The sequence below is a fragment of the Pongo abelii genome, chromosome 10 (genome assembly GCF_028885655.2).
Source record: "Pongo abelii isolate AG06213 chromosome 10, NHGRI_mPonAbe1-v2.0_pri, whole genome shotgun sequence".
NCBI lineage: Eukaryota > Metazoa > Chordata > Mammalia > Primates > Hominidae > Pongo > Pongo abelii.
In genome coordinates, this window is record NC_071995.2 from 39,691,682 (window position 1) to 39,711,401 (window position 19,720).

General features: G+C 37.7%; 1 protein-coding gene across 7 annotated transcripts in view; it reads right to left on the reverse strand.

Annotated features, from left to right (window-relative positions):
• The window catches only part of GXYLT1 (glucoside xylosyltransferase 1), a 61,795-nt gene that overhangs the window by 21,389 nt on the left and 20,686 nt on the right, over nt 1-19,720 (reverse strand). For all 7 annotated transcript variants that reach the window (XM_002823106.6, XM_009247619.4, XM_063712112.1 and 4 more), the window contains 3 exons: nt 14,396-14,567; nt 4,958-5,083; nt 1,222-1,473 (listed from right to left, as the gene is read on the reverse strand). In XM_002823106.6, the coding sequence (XP_002823152.2) occupies nt 1,222-1,473; nt 4,958-5,083; nt 14,396-14,567 (550 nt within the window). The remainder of the gene's footprint in view (nt 1-1,221; nt 1,474-4,957; nt 5,084-14,395; nt 14,568-19,720) is intronic.

Here is a 19,720-nt window from a genome sequence, read left to right on the forward strand (position 1 = left end):
AAGTGACAGGTAATAGCTGTCAGACTTCTAAGACCGAAGTGTTGGCATATGGTAATGGCTACAGCAGTACTGCTGCCTATACCAAAGGTAAGACGAAACGGTTCCAAATGAGGCAAAGACTTAAATCAGACATGTAGAAAGAATAAATTCCATTCCACCAGATACAGTATGAAAAACGCATGACAAACATACATACGTATAAATGCACACATATATCATAAAAGACACGATATCCCTTAATGTTTAATTTAGTCCTAATAAGATATAAAGGAATAAACAGTAACTCTATACCCCTAGAGGGTATAGTGTTTGCTCAGAAGTCACTGTTTTTAGCTAACATTTTACTGCTTACTTCATGTCAGGCTCTACTAAGAATTTTCAACAGATCTCTTTTAAATTAACTTAGTTAAGTCTGTTTATTATCTTATTCAGCTGAGAGAATTTATACTTAAAAGTTAACTAAATGGCTAGTAGTTAAGTACTGCACAGGAGGCAAAGCTACACAGAAAGCCAGTCTGATTCCAGAGCAAGCAAACTACAGTGACTTGCAACTTAGACATACAACTAATCTACATGAAACTGGTAAATGGTAGTACATACTGATGTAGTCTAAATGCACACTCAGAGAATTTAAATAGTCTGACTTTTCTACTGACCCCACAATTTGAAAGACTGGAAACACGCAGGAATTTTTAAAGTTAACTTCCAATAACACCATAATAGCTAACATTTACTATGTGTCAGCCACTGTTCTAACTCATTTACTCCTCACAAAAGTCCCAAGGCATTGGTAGTGCTATCATTTCCATTTTACAGGTGAGAACAAACAGGTTGCAGTCTATGCTCTTAACTGCAACTCTATGTTGTCCCTAAGGTATATCATAATTTAGATTCTATGTATTCTATGAATGTACAACTACAAAATAACATCTGCTTCCTGGAATGGCAATCTAGGGAGAAGATGTTCACTACTTAGGGCATTGTTATTTTACTTCATTGTCATGTCATCTGGTTTGACCTACTGTAATGCTCTGTTAAACAGCATAATATGAACACACTTCTAGATAAATCTAGATTCTATATTCTTCTAATGTTCTAGATTATTCTAAATAGAAAAATTCTTTATAGTTCAATTTAGTTTTTAATAAAATTTAGTTTTATTAAAAACAATTTAGAAGGTTTTTAGAGAAATGTTAACAACTACCTGTATTAGTGACTTACCTTGAAATACTTCCTTCTCATTCGAGTCATGTTCATCAACATAACTCCAGAGTTTACTCCAGTTTTTCCATAATATGGATGCCTAGCAAAGCGATTATACCATCCTATTCGAGGTTCCTCATGTTCTGGTGCCATTGCAGCAATTTGTGTGGAATTAAATTTCTTTAGTAAAGACCAAATATCATCAACTGGTCGTAAAAAAAGGATATCAGTGTCGACATACAATAGTGAGTCAACTTCTTTCAGGATTAACTACAAGGAGAGATATTTGAATGATTAACTATAATTCTATTTTAAAAAGAAACATAAAAGCACCTCTAATTGTGTAAGATACACCTAAGAGATTAGCTAATTTATATTATTTTAAGGTAATCTTTCCTAAATCTGTCATTTTTAACAATAGCATACATATAAAGATACTATGCTAACCTTCATATTAACTTTCAGAGAAGATATGAAAACAAACCAAAACAAAATAATTATAAAAATTGAGAGAATAATATGAAATCTTCAAAGATCAGGGAGGAAATGTTTTTCATAATGGACAATAACATTAACTTAGGTAAATTTATATCTTGAATACTAATTTCCTGAGATAAATACAGAAATAAACCAATAAAATAAAGATCTTCTGAACTTATTCCCCTTGGCCTGTAACACTGGCATCTTTACATCATTTCAGTTTCAACTAGTAAGTGGTAGAGCCAAATTGGAACCCAGGCAATCCAGATTCAGAGTCCATACTCTCATTTCTAGGTTGTCTCCCAACGAATCAAAGCAAATGTGCACCTAGCAAGGGTAAAGGCTTGACTTAGAAGAAAGACTGGCTATGTTGCACTTTCTAAGAGATAAATCTCCAACATGTGCCTTCCCTGGGGAATTTTAAGGATAATTATTATTATTTTTCATTTTTATTTTTTATTTTTTTTGAGACAGAGTCTCACTCTGTCACCCAGGCTGGAGTGTAGTAGTGTGATCTCAACTCACTGCAACCTCTACCTCCTGGGTTCTAGCCATTCTCCTGCCTCAGCCTCCTGAGTAACTGGGATCACAGGCATGCATCACCAGACCCGGCTAATTTTTCATATTTTTAGTAGAGATGGGGTTTCACCATGTTGGCCAAGCTGGTCTTAAACTCCTGACCTCAAATGATTCACCCATCTCGGCCTCCCCAAGTGCTGGGATTACAGGCACGAACCACTGCACCCAACCAAGGATAATTTTTCATTTCTGCCTTACCCATGAACTTTAGGTTCTGACTCCTACAAATTTAAATTTACTGCCTATCCTGGTCTATTAGTAAGATTCAATAAACAGGTGAATCTAAACCTTTTTAGTTAAGAATATAATAGGAGCTTGATCCTAGTTCCGCTACTTTTCAAAGCTGCTACTTCCTCCTGCAACTAAAGCCATCACCTTAATGAGCATCTACTAGGCTGAAGTCACCTCATTCCTCCCTTATCTCACTATCAGCTGATTTAATATCAGGCTGGGGAAAAAAATCTGATGGTTGACTGCAGGGCCTGAGTAGGGAAGGTTCACTTGGTCAAAGACCTCAACTAAAAGGGAATCTGTGGCCAGGCATGGTGGCTCACGCCTGTAATCCCAGCACTTTGGGAGGCTGAGGCGGGCAGATCACCTGAGGTCAGGACTTCGAGACCAGCCTGACCAATATGGCAAAATCCTGTCTCTACTAAAAATACAAAAATTAGCCAGGTGCGGTGGCGCATGCCTGTAATCCAAGCTACTCGGGAGGCTGGGGCATGAGAACCGCTTTAGCCTGAGAGGCAGAGGTTGCAGTGAGCCGAGACTGCACCAGTGCACTCCAGGCTAGGCAATAGAGCAAGACTCTGTCTCAAAAAAAAAAAAAAAAAAAGGTGTCGGGCGGCGGGGGGCGGGTGGGTGGAGTCTGTATATCTATCTCACTTTTTTGAGGAGTAGTGGAGTTAGAATTGTTTTTAATAGCAACATTCTACATCTGTGTCACATCTGTTTACAGATTACTATATTCTTAGCAGAGTAGGAAGAAGCTGCATAAAGCTTCAAGTTCAATGCTGGGAGCCACTACCAGCTGGAAATCAGACATATGGTTAAATAATAATCACCTATATATAGTTCTGATTCCTTTCAGGTGAAAAAGGCATTGACACAGTTTACATTAGTTCTTTTCATGCATCTATTTTAAAGGAAGAGAAACTCAGCAAAAAAGTTTATCACTATAAAAAAATAAAGCACCAATTTACTTAAATCTGGTTAAAAAGATTAGAATTAACGATAAAGTATGAGGTCAATTTGACAGGTTTCAAGTAGTTCTTGTACTTAAAATTCCATTTAGGGATTTAACTGATTACATCATTAAATGATCTGGCAAATTTCATGTAACAATATCAACAATTAAACTTGTTAATAAAGCGTTAACAAAGTCCCATGGTGCCAAGTGTTAATAAAGTGCCATAACAAAATGGCAGAGAAATGGCCAAAACCTCACGTCTTTCTTTCATCTCTTATTGTTTTTTCAATATATTTGTGTGATTAATGTCTGTCTCCCACATCAGACAACAAGCTCTATGAAAACAGGAAACCTGTGTGTTCTATTCATTCCTATATACCCAGCATTTCAATATAGATGACTGACAAAAAGTAGGCACCCACATATTAATTAAATGACTGACACTGCAATCATTCAATATAAAACTTACTTCAAAAACTTATAAAACCTACATGAAGTATCTAAAACTTTTTTTTTTTTTTAACTAATCTTAATCCCTTATTTGTGTGCTTTTTACAATGGAAGAGAAAAATCCTAGGATACAACTTTTTAAGGCGGAGCAACAAAGATACTGGTTAGACAGCCTTTTTTATCAATATTATAACTTAATCTTACAGATATCCTGGATTCAATAAACCATATTCTTAATAAGCTAGGAATTCCCTTAATCCACTTAGCAATAAGAAGTAACTGGAGGTTCTTCCCCATAATTTATATACTTTCCGGAAACTGTGTGCTTCTTAAATTCAGTATTTCTACCATAAGTATTCTCCGTGTGTTTAAGCTGCAAAACTGTAAGTATTTAAATATCATAATGGTCTAAACAACTACTGTGAATTTTAAAACTGGGTAAAATCAAATCAAAATGAAAGAGGTAACCTTGCTTCAGAACATTTGTATATAAAAAAGAAAAAAAAAATCAAGGTTTATCACCACAGAACATTATCAAAGAATAGCCCCACTGAATAAATAGTTCCCATTTTCCCTTTGAGTTCATATGCCTTAAATTTGTTTCTGTTTAAGTATCAGTTACAATAGATAAATTGGCTTGGTATAAGACACAAATTGCTATTTAATGATGCACTCTACCTCATTTCTCAAACTCTAAATGCTGCCTACAAGTTGAAGGTGATAACGCCACTGCATTTCTGCTGGCAACAGACTTGGCTCCATTAAGACCTGGCAACCTCTATTCCTTCTTACAGATAAGAGTTCACTGCAACTGAATATATTAAACTGGTATCTCAACAGAAATTACTAAAAATTTTTCATTCTTAACAGGGGTTTTTATTTTACTTGTTCCACAGGAATATTTTTTCATGTTCAAAAGGAAGATAGTACACGCATTGCTTTCTATTTATTAATTTAATTATTTAACTGGAATTATATGTAACTCTTCAGAGACTCATATGTGTAAAAGTAAGGTTCAAATTTTTTTAAAAAAAGACACTAGGGGAAAACTCTTACCGGCAAGAACAATCTCTGCGAAGCACATGGTTTAAAGAGTTTTTTCCACTCTGCTGCATTCTCACTTGGAAAGGTTATGGGGTATAACGTATAATTAAATGTTTGTAGAAATGACCAGCTGTCAAGCTAAAACAATTAAAAAAAAATGTTTAGTTTCACTCCGAATTTTCTCTGTAAAATCATAAAACAACAGATTATAAAACAAAAGAGCTAAAAATTAAGATAATATACATTTATGATGTAAAATTAAGGGAAAGATTCTTCTGTTCCACCACTGTATTTGTTTTCATTTAAAATCTAAAGATCAAAATAAGATCCCAGATTTCACCATTAAGATCTGAAGCATAATGAAAGTTATCAGGGTCCAACTCCCAAAATCAGAAAGGTGAAAGACCCTTGCAAGTCTGTCTTCCTCAACTTTACCTAACGTGTAAATTCTCTTAATCCATTAACAGGCTAAAATCAGAAAAATTAAGCACTAATTTTATTACCACCATACATATGATATGAAAGATGCTTACATTCAAAGTCAGACCAAACATGAAACTAGTTAAAAAATATTTGTCCATCAATGCATAGCTTTAATATGCCTAAATATTTCTGATAATAAAATATTCTGATACATAGCCAATGCCAATTTTTAAAAAAGCAAAATGTATCTGAAAATCTATGATGAACATGTTTACATTTAGTACCCTAAATGCATTTCAAGATACTGAATTGTTTCTAATTCAGTTTAAGTATTATCTCTCATTCTTATTTCAACAGAATTACTGATTCAAATTTCCTAAGGAGCATTAAGAAACAATCTATGGGGGGTAAAAACTAAGTAGTTTATGTACAGGCTGAATATGATCTCTTTTGAATTATGATAGTGTTTAAGTCATTTCTAAAACATTAATATCTTCCAACATAGTTTAAGGGAATGCCTTTACTTCCAACACTCTGCTTTGGTGTCTCTGATTATTTTATTTTATTATTGTTTTGAGACAAGGTCTCACTCTGTCACCCAGACTGGGCTGAAGTGCACTAACATGATTATGGTTCACTGCAGCCTTGACTTCCCAGGCTTGGGTGATCCTCCCACCTTAGGCCTCCCAAGTGGCTGGGACTATAGGGGCACGCCACCATACCCAGCTATCTACTAATTATTTTAAAATACTACCACTGTTACTTCCCTGCTCCACTTATTAATCACTTAAAGATCTTTTCAATACCAACGTCGAAATAAAATCTTAGTCACTTTCATTTAACATATAATAGTGCTCTTTCATGTACTAAAAGCACGTTCCATAAAATATTTGATATTCTTTCATCAAAAGCAAAACCAAACATTCTCAGTGATTATTATAGTCAAAGGAAAACTAAGTTCAAAAATATAGTATATGTTACACAAACAATAATTCAGCCAGGTGTAAACACAACACAGAGGCTGCACCTAAGATAATGCAATAAATATTTTACTTTTCTATTATATTTTCAAAGATGTCCAAAATTGGCAGCAGTCTATTACTATTCTCTTAACCCCTAGGACAAGATTAATTCCTCAATATTTTAAAAAACAATCCAGGGAGAAGCCAAGATGACCGAATAGGAACAGCTCCGGTCTATAGCTCCCAGCGTGAGCAACGCAGAAGACGGGTGATTTCTGCATTTCCAACTGAGGTACCGGGTTCATCTCACTGGGGAGTGCCAGACAGTAGGTGCAGGATGATGGGTGCAGCGCACCGAGTGCCAGCTGAACCAGGGCGAGGCATCGCCTCACCCGGGAAGCGCAAGGGGTCAGGGAATTCCCTTTCCTAGTCAAAGAAAGGGGTGACAGATGGCACCTGGAAAATCGGGTCACTCCCACCCTAATACTGTGCTTTTCCAACGGGCTTAAAAAACGGCACACCAGGAGATTATATCCCTCACCTGGCTCAGAGGGTCCTACGCCCACGGAGTCTGGCTCATTGCTAGCACAGCAGTCTGAGATCAAACAGCAAGGCGGCAGCCAGGCTGGGGGAGGGACACCTGCCACTGCTGAGTTAGTTGTTTGATTAGGTAAACAAAGCAGCCAGGAAGCTCGAACTGGGTGGAGCCCACCACAGCTCAAGGAGGCATGCCTGCCTCTGTAGGCTCCACCTCTGGGGGCAGGGCACAGACAAACAAAAAGACAGCAGTAACCTCTGCAGACTTAAATGTCCCTCTCTGACCACTTTGAAGAGAGCAGTGGTTCTCCCAGCACGCAGCTTGAGATCTGAGAATGGGCAGACGGCCTCCTCAAGTGGGTCCCTGACCCCCGAGTAGCCTAACTGGGAGGCACCGCCCAGTAGGGGCGGACTGACACCTCACATGGCCGGGTACTCCTCTGAGACGAAACTTCCAGAGGAACCATCAGGCAGCAGCATTTGCAGTTCACTAAAATCCGCTGTTCTGCAGCCACTGCCACTGATACCCAGGCAAAGAGTGTCTGGAGTGGACTTCTAGCAAACTCCTACAGACCTGCAGCTGAGGGTCCTGTCTGTTAGAAGGAAAACTAACAAACAGAAAGGACAGCCACACCAAAAACCCATCTGTACATCACCATCATCAAAGACCAAACGTAGATAAAACCACAAAGATGGGAAAAAAACAGAGCAGAAAAACTGGAAACTAAAAATCAGAGCACCTCTCCTCCTCCAAAGGAATGCAGCTCCTCACCAGCAATGGAACAAAGCTAGACGGAGAATGACTTTGACGAGTTGAGAGAAGGCTTCAGACGATCAAACTACTCCCAGCTACAGGAGGAAATTTGAACCAATGGCAAAAAAGTTAAAAGCTTTGAAAAAAATTTAGACAAATGGATAAACAGAATAACCAATGCAGAGAAGTCCTTAAAGGACCTGATGGAGATGAAAACCAACGCACAAGAGCTACGTGACGAATGCAGAAGCCTCAGTAGCTGATGCGATCAAATGGAAGAAAGGGTATCAGTGATGGAAGACGAAATGAATGAAATGAAGCGAGAAGAGAAGTTTAGAGAAAAAAGAATAAAAAGAAACGAACAAAGCCTCCAAGAAATATGGGACTATGTGAAAAGACCAAATCTACGTCTGATTGGTGTACCTGAAAGTGACAGAGAGAATGGAACCAACTTGGAAAGCACTGCAGGATATTATCCAGGAGAACTTCTCCAATCTAGCACGGCAGGCCAACATTCAAATTCAGGAAATACAGAGAACGCCACAAAGATACTCCTGGAGAAGAGCAACTCCAAGACACATAATTGTCAGATTCACCAAAGTTGAAATGAAGGAAAAAATGTTAAGGGCAGCCAGAGAGAAAGGTCAGGTTACCCACAAAGGGAAGCCCATCAGACTAACAGCTGATCTCTCAGCAGAAACTCTACAAGCCAGAAGAGAGTGGGGACCAACATTCAACATTCTTAAAGAAAAGAATTTTCAACCCAAAATTTCATATCCAGCCAAACTAAGCTTCATAAGTGAAGGAGAAATAAAATACTTCACAGACAAGCAAATGCTGAGAGATTCTGTCACCACCAGGCCTGCCCTAAAAGAGCTCCTGAAGGAAGCACTAAACATGGAAAGGAACAACCAGTACCAGCCACTGCAAAAACAGGCCAAATTGTAAAGACCATCAAGGCTAGAAAGAAACTGCATCAACTAAGGAGCAAAATAACCAGCTAACATCATAATGACAGGATCAAATTCACACATAACAATATTAACTTTAAATGTAAATGGGCTAAATGCTCCAATTAAAAGACACAGAATGGCAAATTGGATAAAGAGTCAAGACCCATCACTGTGCTGTATTCAGGAAACCCATCTCACGTGCAGAGACACACACAGGCTCAAAATAAAGGGATGGAGGAAGATCTACCAAGCAAATGGAAAACAAAAATGGCAGGGGTTGCAATCCTAGTCTCTGATAAAACAGACTTTAAACCAACAAATACCAAAAGAGACAAAGAAGGCCATTACATAATGGTAAAGGGATCAATTCAACAAGAAGAGCTAACTATCCTAAATATATATATGCACCCAATACAGGAGCACCCACATTCATAAAGCAAGTCCTCAGAGACCTACAAAGAGACTTAGACTCCCACACAATAATAATGGGAGACTTTAACACCCCACTGTCAACATTAGACAGATCAACGAGACAGAAAGTTAACAAGGATACCCAGGAATTGAACTCAGCCCTGCACCAAGCAGACCTAATAGACATCTACAGAACTCTCCACCCCAAATCAACAGAATATACATTCTTTTCAGCACCACACCACACCTACTCCAAAACTGACCACATAGTTGGAAGTAAAGCACTCCTCAGCAAATGTAAAAGAACAGAAATTATAACAAACTGTCTCTCAGACCACAGTGCAATCAAACTAGAACTCAGGATTAAGAATCTCACTAAAAACCGCTCAACTACATGGAAACTGAACAACCTGCTCCTGAATGGACTACTGGGTACATAATGAAATGAAGGCAGAAATAAAGATGTTCTTTGAAACCAACGAGAACAAAGACACAACATACCAGAATCTCTGGGACACATTCAAAGCAGTGTGTAGAGGGAAATTTACAGCACTAAATGCCCACAAGAGAAAGCAGGAAAGATCTAAAATTGACACCCTAATATCACAATTAAAAGAGCTAGAAAAGCAAGGGCAAACACATTCAAAAGCTAGCAGAAGGCAAGAAATAACTAAGATCAGAGCAGAACTGAAGGAAATAGAGACACAAAAAACCCTTCAAAAGATTAATGAATCCAGGAGCTGGTTTTTTGAAAAGATCAACAAAATTGATAGACTGCTAGCAAGACTAATAAAGAAGAAAAGAGAGAAGAATCAAATAGACGCAATAAAAAATGATGAAGGGGATATCACCACCGATCCCACAGAAATACAAACTACCATCAGAGAATACTATAAATACCTCCACGCAAATAAACTAGAAAATCTAAAAGAAATGGATAAATTCCTTGACACACACATCCTCCCAGGACTAAACCAGGAAGAAGTTGAATCTCTGAATAGACCAATAACAGGCTCTGAAATTGAGGCAATAATCAATAGCTTTACCAACCAAAAAAAGTCCAGGACCAGAAGGAGTCACAGCCGAATTCTACCAGAGGTACAAAGAGGAGCTGGTACCATTCCTTCTGAAACTATTCCAATCAATAGAAAAAGAGGGAATTCTCCCTAACTCATTTTATGAGGCCAGCATCATCCTGATACCAAAGCCTGGCAGAGACACAAGCAAAAAAGAGAATTTTAGACCAATATCCTTGATGAACATTGATGCAAAAATCCTCAATAAAATACTGGCAAACCGAATCCAGCAGCACATCAAAAAGCTTATCCACCATGATCAAGTGGGCTTCATCCCTGGGATGCAAGGCTGGTTCAACATATGCAAATCAATAAACGTAATCCAGCATATAAACAGAACCAAAGACAAAAACCACATGATTATCTCAATAGATGCAGAAAAGGCCTTTGACAAAATTCAACAACGCTTCATGCTAAAAACTCTCAATAAATTAGGTATTAATGGGACGTATCTCAAAATAATAAGAGCTATCTATGACAAACCCACAGCCAATATCATACTGAATGGGCAAAAACTGGAAGCATTCCCTTTGAAAACAGGCACAAGACAGGGATGCCCTCTCTCACCACTCCTATTCAACATAGTGTTGGAAGTTCTGGCCAGGGTAATCAGGCAGGAGAAGGAAATAAAGGGCATTGAATTAGGAAAAGAGGAAGTCAAATTGTCCCTGTTTGCAGATGACATGATTGTATATCTAGAACACCCCATCGTCTCAGCCCTAAATCTCCTCAAGCTGATAAGCAACTTCAGCAAAGTCTCAGGATACAAAATCAGTGTACAAAAATCATAACCATTCTTATACAACAATAACAGACAAACAGAGAGCCAAATCATGAGTGAACTCCCATTCACAACTGCTTCAAAGAGAATAAAATACCTAAGAATCCAACTTACAAGGGATGTGAAGGACATCTTCAAGAAGAACTACAAACCACTGCTCAATGAAATAAAAGAGGATACAAACAAATGGAAGAACATTCCATGCTCATGGGTAGGAAGAATCAATATCATGAAAATGGCCATACTGCCCAAGGTAATTTATAGATTCAATGCCATCCCCATCAAGCTACCAATGACTTTCTTCACAGAATTGGAAAAAACTACTTTAAAGTTCATATGGAACCAAAAAAGAGCCTGCATCGCCAAGTCAATCCTAAGCCAAAAGAACAAAGCTGGAGGCATCATGCTACCTGACTTCAAACTATACTACAAGGCTACAGTAACCAAAACAGCATGGTACTGGTACCAAAACAGAGATATAGACCAATGGAACAGAACAGAGCCCTCAGAAATAATGCTGCATATCTGTAACTATCTGATCTTTGACAAACCTGACAAAAACAAGAAATGGGGAAAGGATTCCCTATTTAACAAATGGTGCTGGGAAAACTGGCTAGCCATATGTAGAAAGCTGAAACTGGATCCCTTCCTTATACCTTATACAAAAATTAATTCAAGATGGATTAAAGACTTAAATGTTAGACCTAAAACCATAAAAACCCTAGAAGAAAACCTAGGCAATACCATTCAGGACATAGGCATGGGCAAGGACTTCATGTCTAAAACACCAAAAGCAATGGCAACAAAAGCCAAAATTGACAAATGGGATCTAATTAAACTAAAGAGCTTCTGCACAGCAAAAGAAACTACCATCAGAGTGAACAGGCAACCTACAGAATGGGAGAAAATTTTTGCATCCTACTCATCTGACAAAGGGCTAATATCCAGAATCTACAATGAACTCAAACAAATTTACAAGAAAAAAACAAACAACCCACCAACAAGTGGGCGAAGGAGATGAACAGACACTTCTCAAAAGAAGACATTTATGCAGCCAAAAAACACATGAAAAAATTCTTATCATCACTGGCCATCAGAGAAATGCAAATCAAAACCACAATGAGATACCATCTCACACCAGTTAGAATGGTGGTCATTAAAAAGTCAGGAAACAACAGGTGCTGGAGAGGATGTGCATAAATAGGAACACTTTTACACTGTTGGTGGGACTGTAAACTAGTTCAACCATTGTGGAAGTCAGTGTGGCGATTCCTCAGGGATCTAGAACTAGAAATACCATTTGACCCAGCCATCCCATTACTGGGTATATATCCAAAAGATTATAAATCATGCTGCTACAAAGACACATGCACGCGTATGTTTATTACGGCACTATTCACAATAGCAAAGACTTGGAACCAACCTAAATGTCCAACAACAATAGACTGGATTAAGAAAATGTGGCACATATATACCATGGAATACTATGCAGCCATAAGAAGGGATGAGTTCATGTCCTTTGTAGGGACATGGATGAAGCTGGAAACCATCATTCTCAGCAAACTATCACAAGGTCAAAAAACCAAACACCACATGTTCTCACTCATAGGTGGGAATTGAACAACGAGAACACATGGACACAGGAAGGGGAACATCACACACCGGGGACTGTTGTGGGGTGGGGGGAGTGGGGAGGGATAGCATTAGGAGACATACCTAATGCTAAATGACAAGTTAATGGGTGCAGCATACCAGCATGGCACATGTATACATATGTAACAAACCTGCACATTGTGCACATGTACCCTAAAACTTAAAGTATAATAATAAAAATTTTTTAAAAATCCAGATAAAGAGATCAAGATCACAAAATTATCTAACAAAAATATACATACTAAAAATATTTTTAAACAGTAAGAAAGTATACTTTCATATGCCACTTAAACAGTAAGAAAACTTTTATACCTTTTAGTTTTCTGCCAAAAAGTATAAACGTTTTTGGCAGAAAACTAAAAGATCTGAGCTCATAATTAGTATTTTTGCACTTGATATGCAAAATGAACTGATTTAACCTGAAAAAACATCAAATATATTTTTTACATAGACCAAGCATAAAAATCCAAATGAATTTAAAAGCTTAATTAAGTGGATAGGTGTAAACAGACGATAGAGAGGGAGGAGAGAGAAAATACGAATAAATGATCATTAGCATCACCTTTACCACCATCTCAGAACAAAAGGTAGTGAGATTTCAGGTGAGTTTTCTTTTTCTTATATGTTCTTCTGCCTTTATCTGTTCTCTTATTGTACAATAATATTTTGCTGCTGTTGTTGTTAAGGAAGTTACAAGGCTGACCTGATTAAACAGTATATATTCCACTGTAACAGCTAGGCATGGTCATATGACTAAATTCAGACCAATGGGATACTGGCAGAAATGTCACAATGACTTCTAGAAAGTACCCTTAAGGATACTGCCCTTCTTCACTCCCTCTCTGAATAGAATATGGGTGCAATGGTTGGAGTCTGAGTAGTCATCATGGACCATGAAGCAGAAGCCTCATGTTAAGGATGGCTCAGCCACAGTCAGACGAAGCCAGAGTATCTGAAGATAAAGAACTGCCATATAATCCAGACTACCTACTTTTATAGGAGAGAGAAATAAATTTCAATCCTGTTTAAGCCACTGTTATTTTGGGTTTTCTGCCACTGCTGCCAAATTGATTTTAACTAATACAAAACCAAAATAAATAACTTTCTTATCGGAACCAGAAGCCACTTCCCACCATATTATTAATCAAGAATTCTCTCCTCTCAAAACAGGATTAAAACCTTTATATAAGCTCTGATTAAGGCACTCCCAAGGAAAGGATATGGACAAAATAAATCATAGGACTTCTTAGTCGTATGACTAAACATCCTGGAACTAGAGTCACTAAAATAAAACCTCCATTTTTGACAAAGAACTTACTTTTAAGTAGCCCACTGCTGTTCAAAAATGAACCTTCCTCTTTCACCTTAGATCTGGACTCAGATGGAAGTGGTTCAAGGAGCACTCCCCACTTAGAAGGGCAGTGTTACAGAATAAATATTTTTGTGCAATGAAGAAATAAAACAACTGATATGGCTTGGCTGTGTTGCCACTCAAATCTCATCTCAAATTGTAATTCCCACGTATCGAGGGAGGGACCTAGTGGGAGATGACTCGATCATGGGGGCCGTTTCCCCCTTGCTGTTCTTGTGATAACCATCAGTTCTCATGAGATCTGATGGTTTAAAAGTGTGGTGTTCTTTCTCTTTCTCTTTCTCTCTCTCTCTCTTCTGCTGCCACGTAAGACATGCCTTACTTCCCCCTTTGCCTTCTGCCATGATTCTAAGTTTCCTGAGGCCTCTCCGGCAACGATGCACTGAGTCAATTAAACTTTTCTTTATAAATTACCAAGTCTCAGGTAGTTATTTCTAGCAATGTGAACAGACTATTACGACAACATTCTATTATAGTATATTATTAAATATTCAACTCTACAACCTTGACTATGTCTCAAATACTTACTCTGCCTTTAAAGCTATGATGTAGCTGATCTTCAGCAAAAATATGGAATTGAAGAGGTTTGATGCTGAAAATGATAGCTGACTTCAACATGGTCATAGTTTCTTCCAGTCTTTCACCACAGGCAACTACAGCTAGATGCATTTTCTCAACAGGCTGTATCTTCAGACTATACCTAATAGGAAAGAAAACCACATTTTTCAACAGTTTTAGTATATGTTTACAACATGGTACTTTCATCATGCTCAAAAAGTGAAGCTTAAGGCCAGATGTGGTGACTCATGCCTGCAGTCCCAGATACGTGGGAAGCTAAGGCAAGAGGATCACTTGAAACCATGAGTTCAATGCTGCAGTAAGCTATGACTGCATCACTATACTCCAGCCTGGGCAACAGAGCCAGACCCTGTGAAAGACAGAGAAGAAAGAAAGGACAGAAAGAGAAGAAAGGGAAAGGCAAAGGGAAAGGGAGGGAGGGAAGGAAAAAAAAAAAAGAAAGAAAGAAAAACTGAAGTTCAAAATTTTTATTTATAAAACAAACTAGGCCAAGTCTGTAATCCCAGAGCTTTGAGAGACCAAGGCAGCAGGGTCACTTCAGCCCAGGAGTTCAAGACCAGCCTAGGTAACATACCGAGATCCCATCCCTACAAAAAATACAAAAATTAGCCAGGAGTGGTTGCATGCGCCTGTAGCCCCAGCTACTCAGGAGGCTGACATGGGAGGATATTTTGAGCCCAGAAGATAGAAGCTGCAGTGAACTGTAATTGTGCCACTTTACTCCAGACAGAGCAAGATCTTGTCTCGAAAAAAATAATGTATTTATTTAAAAAATAAGTAAAGGGCAAACATCAAATTACAAAACAATTTAAAAATATTGAATCAATCACATATTTCCACACTCTCAACCAGCTCTTCTCACCAATTTTCCTCCTTTCAAACTATGGAACACACAAAATATGACTACTTTCTCAATTCTCCCAAGAATACATAACTAGCACCATTTGTGGCTGCCAGTAAATAAATTAATTCATTACTCACATTAGATGCCTTAGGAAATTAGAGCTTAATTCTCTCAAGGAACCCACTGAGAAAGATGGATCTGAAGGTCTTTCATTCAATTTTTTAAAAACATTGTTATCAAAAAAAAAACCCTAAAAACATTCTTACTTCATCTGAAACCTCTCCCCATACCACCTCTCACCAACCAACAGTTCACTGTAAAGCAAACCCAGTCATAATTTCATCCATAAATATTTCAGTATTACATTCAATCTTAAACCATGCTGACTACAAGAAAAAATTTCCTTCACATTAACAATACATATTCAGTCCCATTTACCAAATATCTAGGAAGATGTAAACACTTCTAAGATGGTCTAAAACATGCTAGTCAAACACTAGTATGTCTTTAGAATCTACTTCTAACAGTGCAGCAGTGGATACCAACAGGCTTAAGTAACCTTTAATACCTCTTGCTTCTGCTGTGCCACTTCTTCCACATGTCTGGTGTTAGCATTAGCTTCGGTCTTTATACTTTTTTTTCCTTCTTTTTACAGACAGGGTCTCACTCTATCACCCATGATGGAGTACAGTGGTGCATTCATAGCTCACTCAGCCTCAACCTCCCAGGCTCAAGCCATCTTCCCATCTCAGCCTCCCAAGTAGCTGGGACCACAGATGTGCAACCACCATGTCCAACTAATTTTTTTTTTTATTTTTTGTAGAGATAGGGTCTCACTATGTTGCCCAGGCTAGTCTTGAACTCCTGGCCTCAAGGGATCCTCCCACCTCAGCCTCCCAAAGTGCTGGGATTACAGGCATGAGCCACCATACCTGGCCAGTTTGGGTCTTTTTAAAGCTCTCTATTATTTTCTGTTGACTGTAATTAGAAAGAAGCAATGTCTCTTCCCTTGTTTGTACCCTGTCCTTTGCCCTCTTTTGTGCTGAGCCCATCAGTTCATAACACTGAAACTAATGATGGAAGGGAGACTTTCTACGCTTTCTACATCTATAAAGAGGGGACATGAATCCAGTTCATCTCAAAAACAGTGGAAGCCACAATGACAAGTTATAAACTAGGCAATCAAGACATGACAATTTTTAGAGAATTCTAAATTACCTCATCTTTCCAGTGACTGCCTCCAGATCCTACTTCTCATTACAGCATCATGATTTAAGAATCAATAATGGGCTCAGATTGCTTTACTGGCCCATAGCTAGATCTTGCCCCAAAGTCAAAGGCCAAGAGAAGATTTTAAAAGTAAGGCATAATAGTCATATGCTGTTTCGTAGAGCATCAGCTACATACACAGACAAGAAGTATATTAAACCTAAAGAAACATTAGCCTCAAGGCCGGGCATGGTGGCTAACACCTGTAATTCCAGTACTTTGGGAGGCCAAGTCGAGAGGACCACTTGAGGCCCAGAGTTTGAGACCAGCCTGGGTAACACAGTGAGACCCAGTATCCACACACACAAAAAAACTAGCTGGGTGTGGTGGTGCATGCCTGTACTCCTAGCTACTTAAAGGCTGAGGTAGGAGGGTTGCTCAAGTCCAGGAGTTCGAGGTTGCAGTGAGCTGTGAGCATGTCACACTGCACTCCAGCCTGGGTGCTGGGCGATGTCTTAAATAATAATATACCCAAATGTTTCTCAAGTAAAAAAAAAACCCTCTAACAATCAGTCTCAGGAACTCCTCCCAGGTATTTCAGCAAGGACTGTTTTGGTCACACTGCCAGCACTCCTTTCACCAATTTCTACAGGAGTACTGTCAACTACATCACATTTCCTTTTCTGTTTGGGATCCTTTTTAGTGAAAGTATTATATACAGTACAGGCTCAACTCCTAAACTGACCACAAAAAACACAGTTAAAAGATGTCTCTGACAACCACCCTACCCCTAGACCCAAAAGAGAGGAAAATCAATTGCAACTGGAAAAAAATCTAAAGTAAGCTTCTATATGATAGGAAGTGATAACTAAAACCTTCTAAGCAGTTACAGGGAAGCAGTCATTCAAATAACGTTGGCCCCAATTGAATGGCGGAATTTTGCCAGGGTCTACAAAAATCTTTCTTTTGATCACAATATGAACAAGAGAAAAGTCCATCTGGATTTAAAGAAATGTAATAGAAAAGTAGATTTTAAAGTCAAACGTATTTTTCTACAGATATACGATTAGAAGAAATTCGTCAGATGATTCAAAAATAATATCTGAGGGTTCCCATGATTAAAGCTGGCATAACCTGAGTATGAAAAGTATGACAGTAATGAATGATAGCGTATTAAATTTACAAAGTGAACTCTGGCCAGGCACGGTGGCTCACACCTGTAATCCCAGCACTTTGGGAGGCCGAGGTGGGTGAATCATTTGAGGTCAACAGTTTGAGACCAGGCTGGCCAACACGGCGAAACCCTGTCTCTACTAAAAATACAATAATTAGCCGGGCATGGTGGCACACACCTGTAATCCCAGCTATTCGAGAGGCTGAGACAGGAGAATTGCATGAACCCAGGAGGCAGAGGTTGTGGTGAGCTGGGATCATGCCACTGCACTACAGTCTGGGCAACGGAGCGAGACTCTTTCAAAAAAATAAATAAAAAGTGAACACATCAGTCAAATAATGATATTAAATAAAGGGGTAAGGAGAGGGAACTCTTCTTTTTTTAAAGATGAATACTAACCAATAAATGCAGAAGAAATGAGAGAATTATAAAATTCACTATTTTGCAATCACCATTGTAACAGATAATCTGGACAAAAATAATCAGTGGATGCTAAAACTACATACTAACAAAGTATTTCCCCCATATATCATAAAGCGGATAAAAGCACCGTTACAGTGTAGAAATGCGAGAACATCACCTTAACCATGTGATCAAACTTAATAATATTAAACTTAAGGCATCAAATGTCTCCTGATAGCATGCCCAAAGAAGAACACAATATCCCATGCAGTAATCCTGCCAAAAATCCTGAATCTAATAATAAGTAGACAGTCGGCAAATCAAAATTAAGGGACATTCTGCAAAACAAAAACAAAAATATCACAAAAGATACCAATAACAGCACCCCTTTTCACCCCAAAAAAGGCTGGGGAACAGTTCTAGAATAAAAGAGACTAACTCAACCTGAGTTGAATGCAATGTATGGTCCTTGACTGGGTCCTGAATGGGGAGGAAAAGAGACAAAGGACATTAACAGGAAAATAAGAAAATAGGAATAGGAATATATATTCTATGAACAGTGTTAAATAAAGTGACAATTATGGCTGTATTAAAGTATGTCCCTGTTCTTAGGAGATACACGCTGAATCTATGTATTTAGGGGCGTGTCATAATGCCTGCTGTCTCTCAAATGGTTTGGCAGAAAAAGAAAAGTGGTAAAATGTTAATAATAAATATCTAGGTGAAAAATGTATGGTATGCTTACTGTACTATTCTTGTAACCTTTGCATATTTGAAATTTATCAAAGTAAAAATTTAGGAGGTAGGGGCTTATCATAAAAAAAGAATGCTTTACAAAACAAATTTAGATGCAAATACTGTTAACAAATTTCTAAGTCTTAGAAATTGACTTCTTATTTTAAGTAAATTTCTGCTATAAAGGAATCATAATAACTTTTTTGATTTTGTTTTATTTCACAGTATAATCTCCAGTGTGTTCTTATAGCCTATTATTAAATTAGTATTCCCTATTTAAAAAGATACATAATTAGACTACAAACTACCACTGAAGTATATAAAGTCAAATTAAACAATTAAATTTCAAACAACCATCTACTCAAACTAAAAAAGAACTGCCATGAAGCTCTCTTTAAAAACTTGCAGTTGAACAAAATGGAAAGCTTTTTTGCTTAACCTGTTGTGCTTAAAAAGAAAAACAACAGCTTTTTCACTTACTATTAAAAGAGTTGTTCCCAGCAACACATAATGGACTAAAACAAACAAAAAAAAAGAGTTGTGCTAAATTATCATACCAGGCAATATGAGTTGCATATAAAACACTTTCAAAACAAAATACTTAAAAAAAAAAGCTAGGATTTTTATATAAAGCATTAAAAAATCTAAAAATCCAACACAAAATATAAGTATTAAGTTCTAAAATATAATTTTAAATAACCAATAAAAATATCTCTTAAAACTGGTATGAACTACTCAAAATAATACAGCTAAGATTAAATTCACCTATGACCACAGAATTCACAAATCTAAAATCAATTCCCACCATAAAGAAGATTCCATATTTTAAAGAACTGATTTTTTAAAAAACTCAAGTCACAGAAAAATTAGTATATTAAAACAAAATATTTTTGATATTTTGATAATTCTA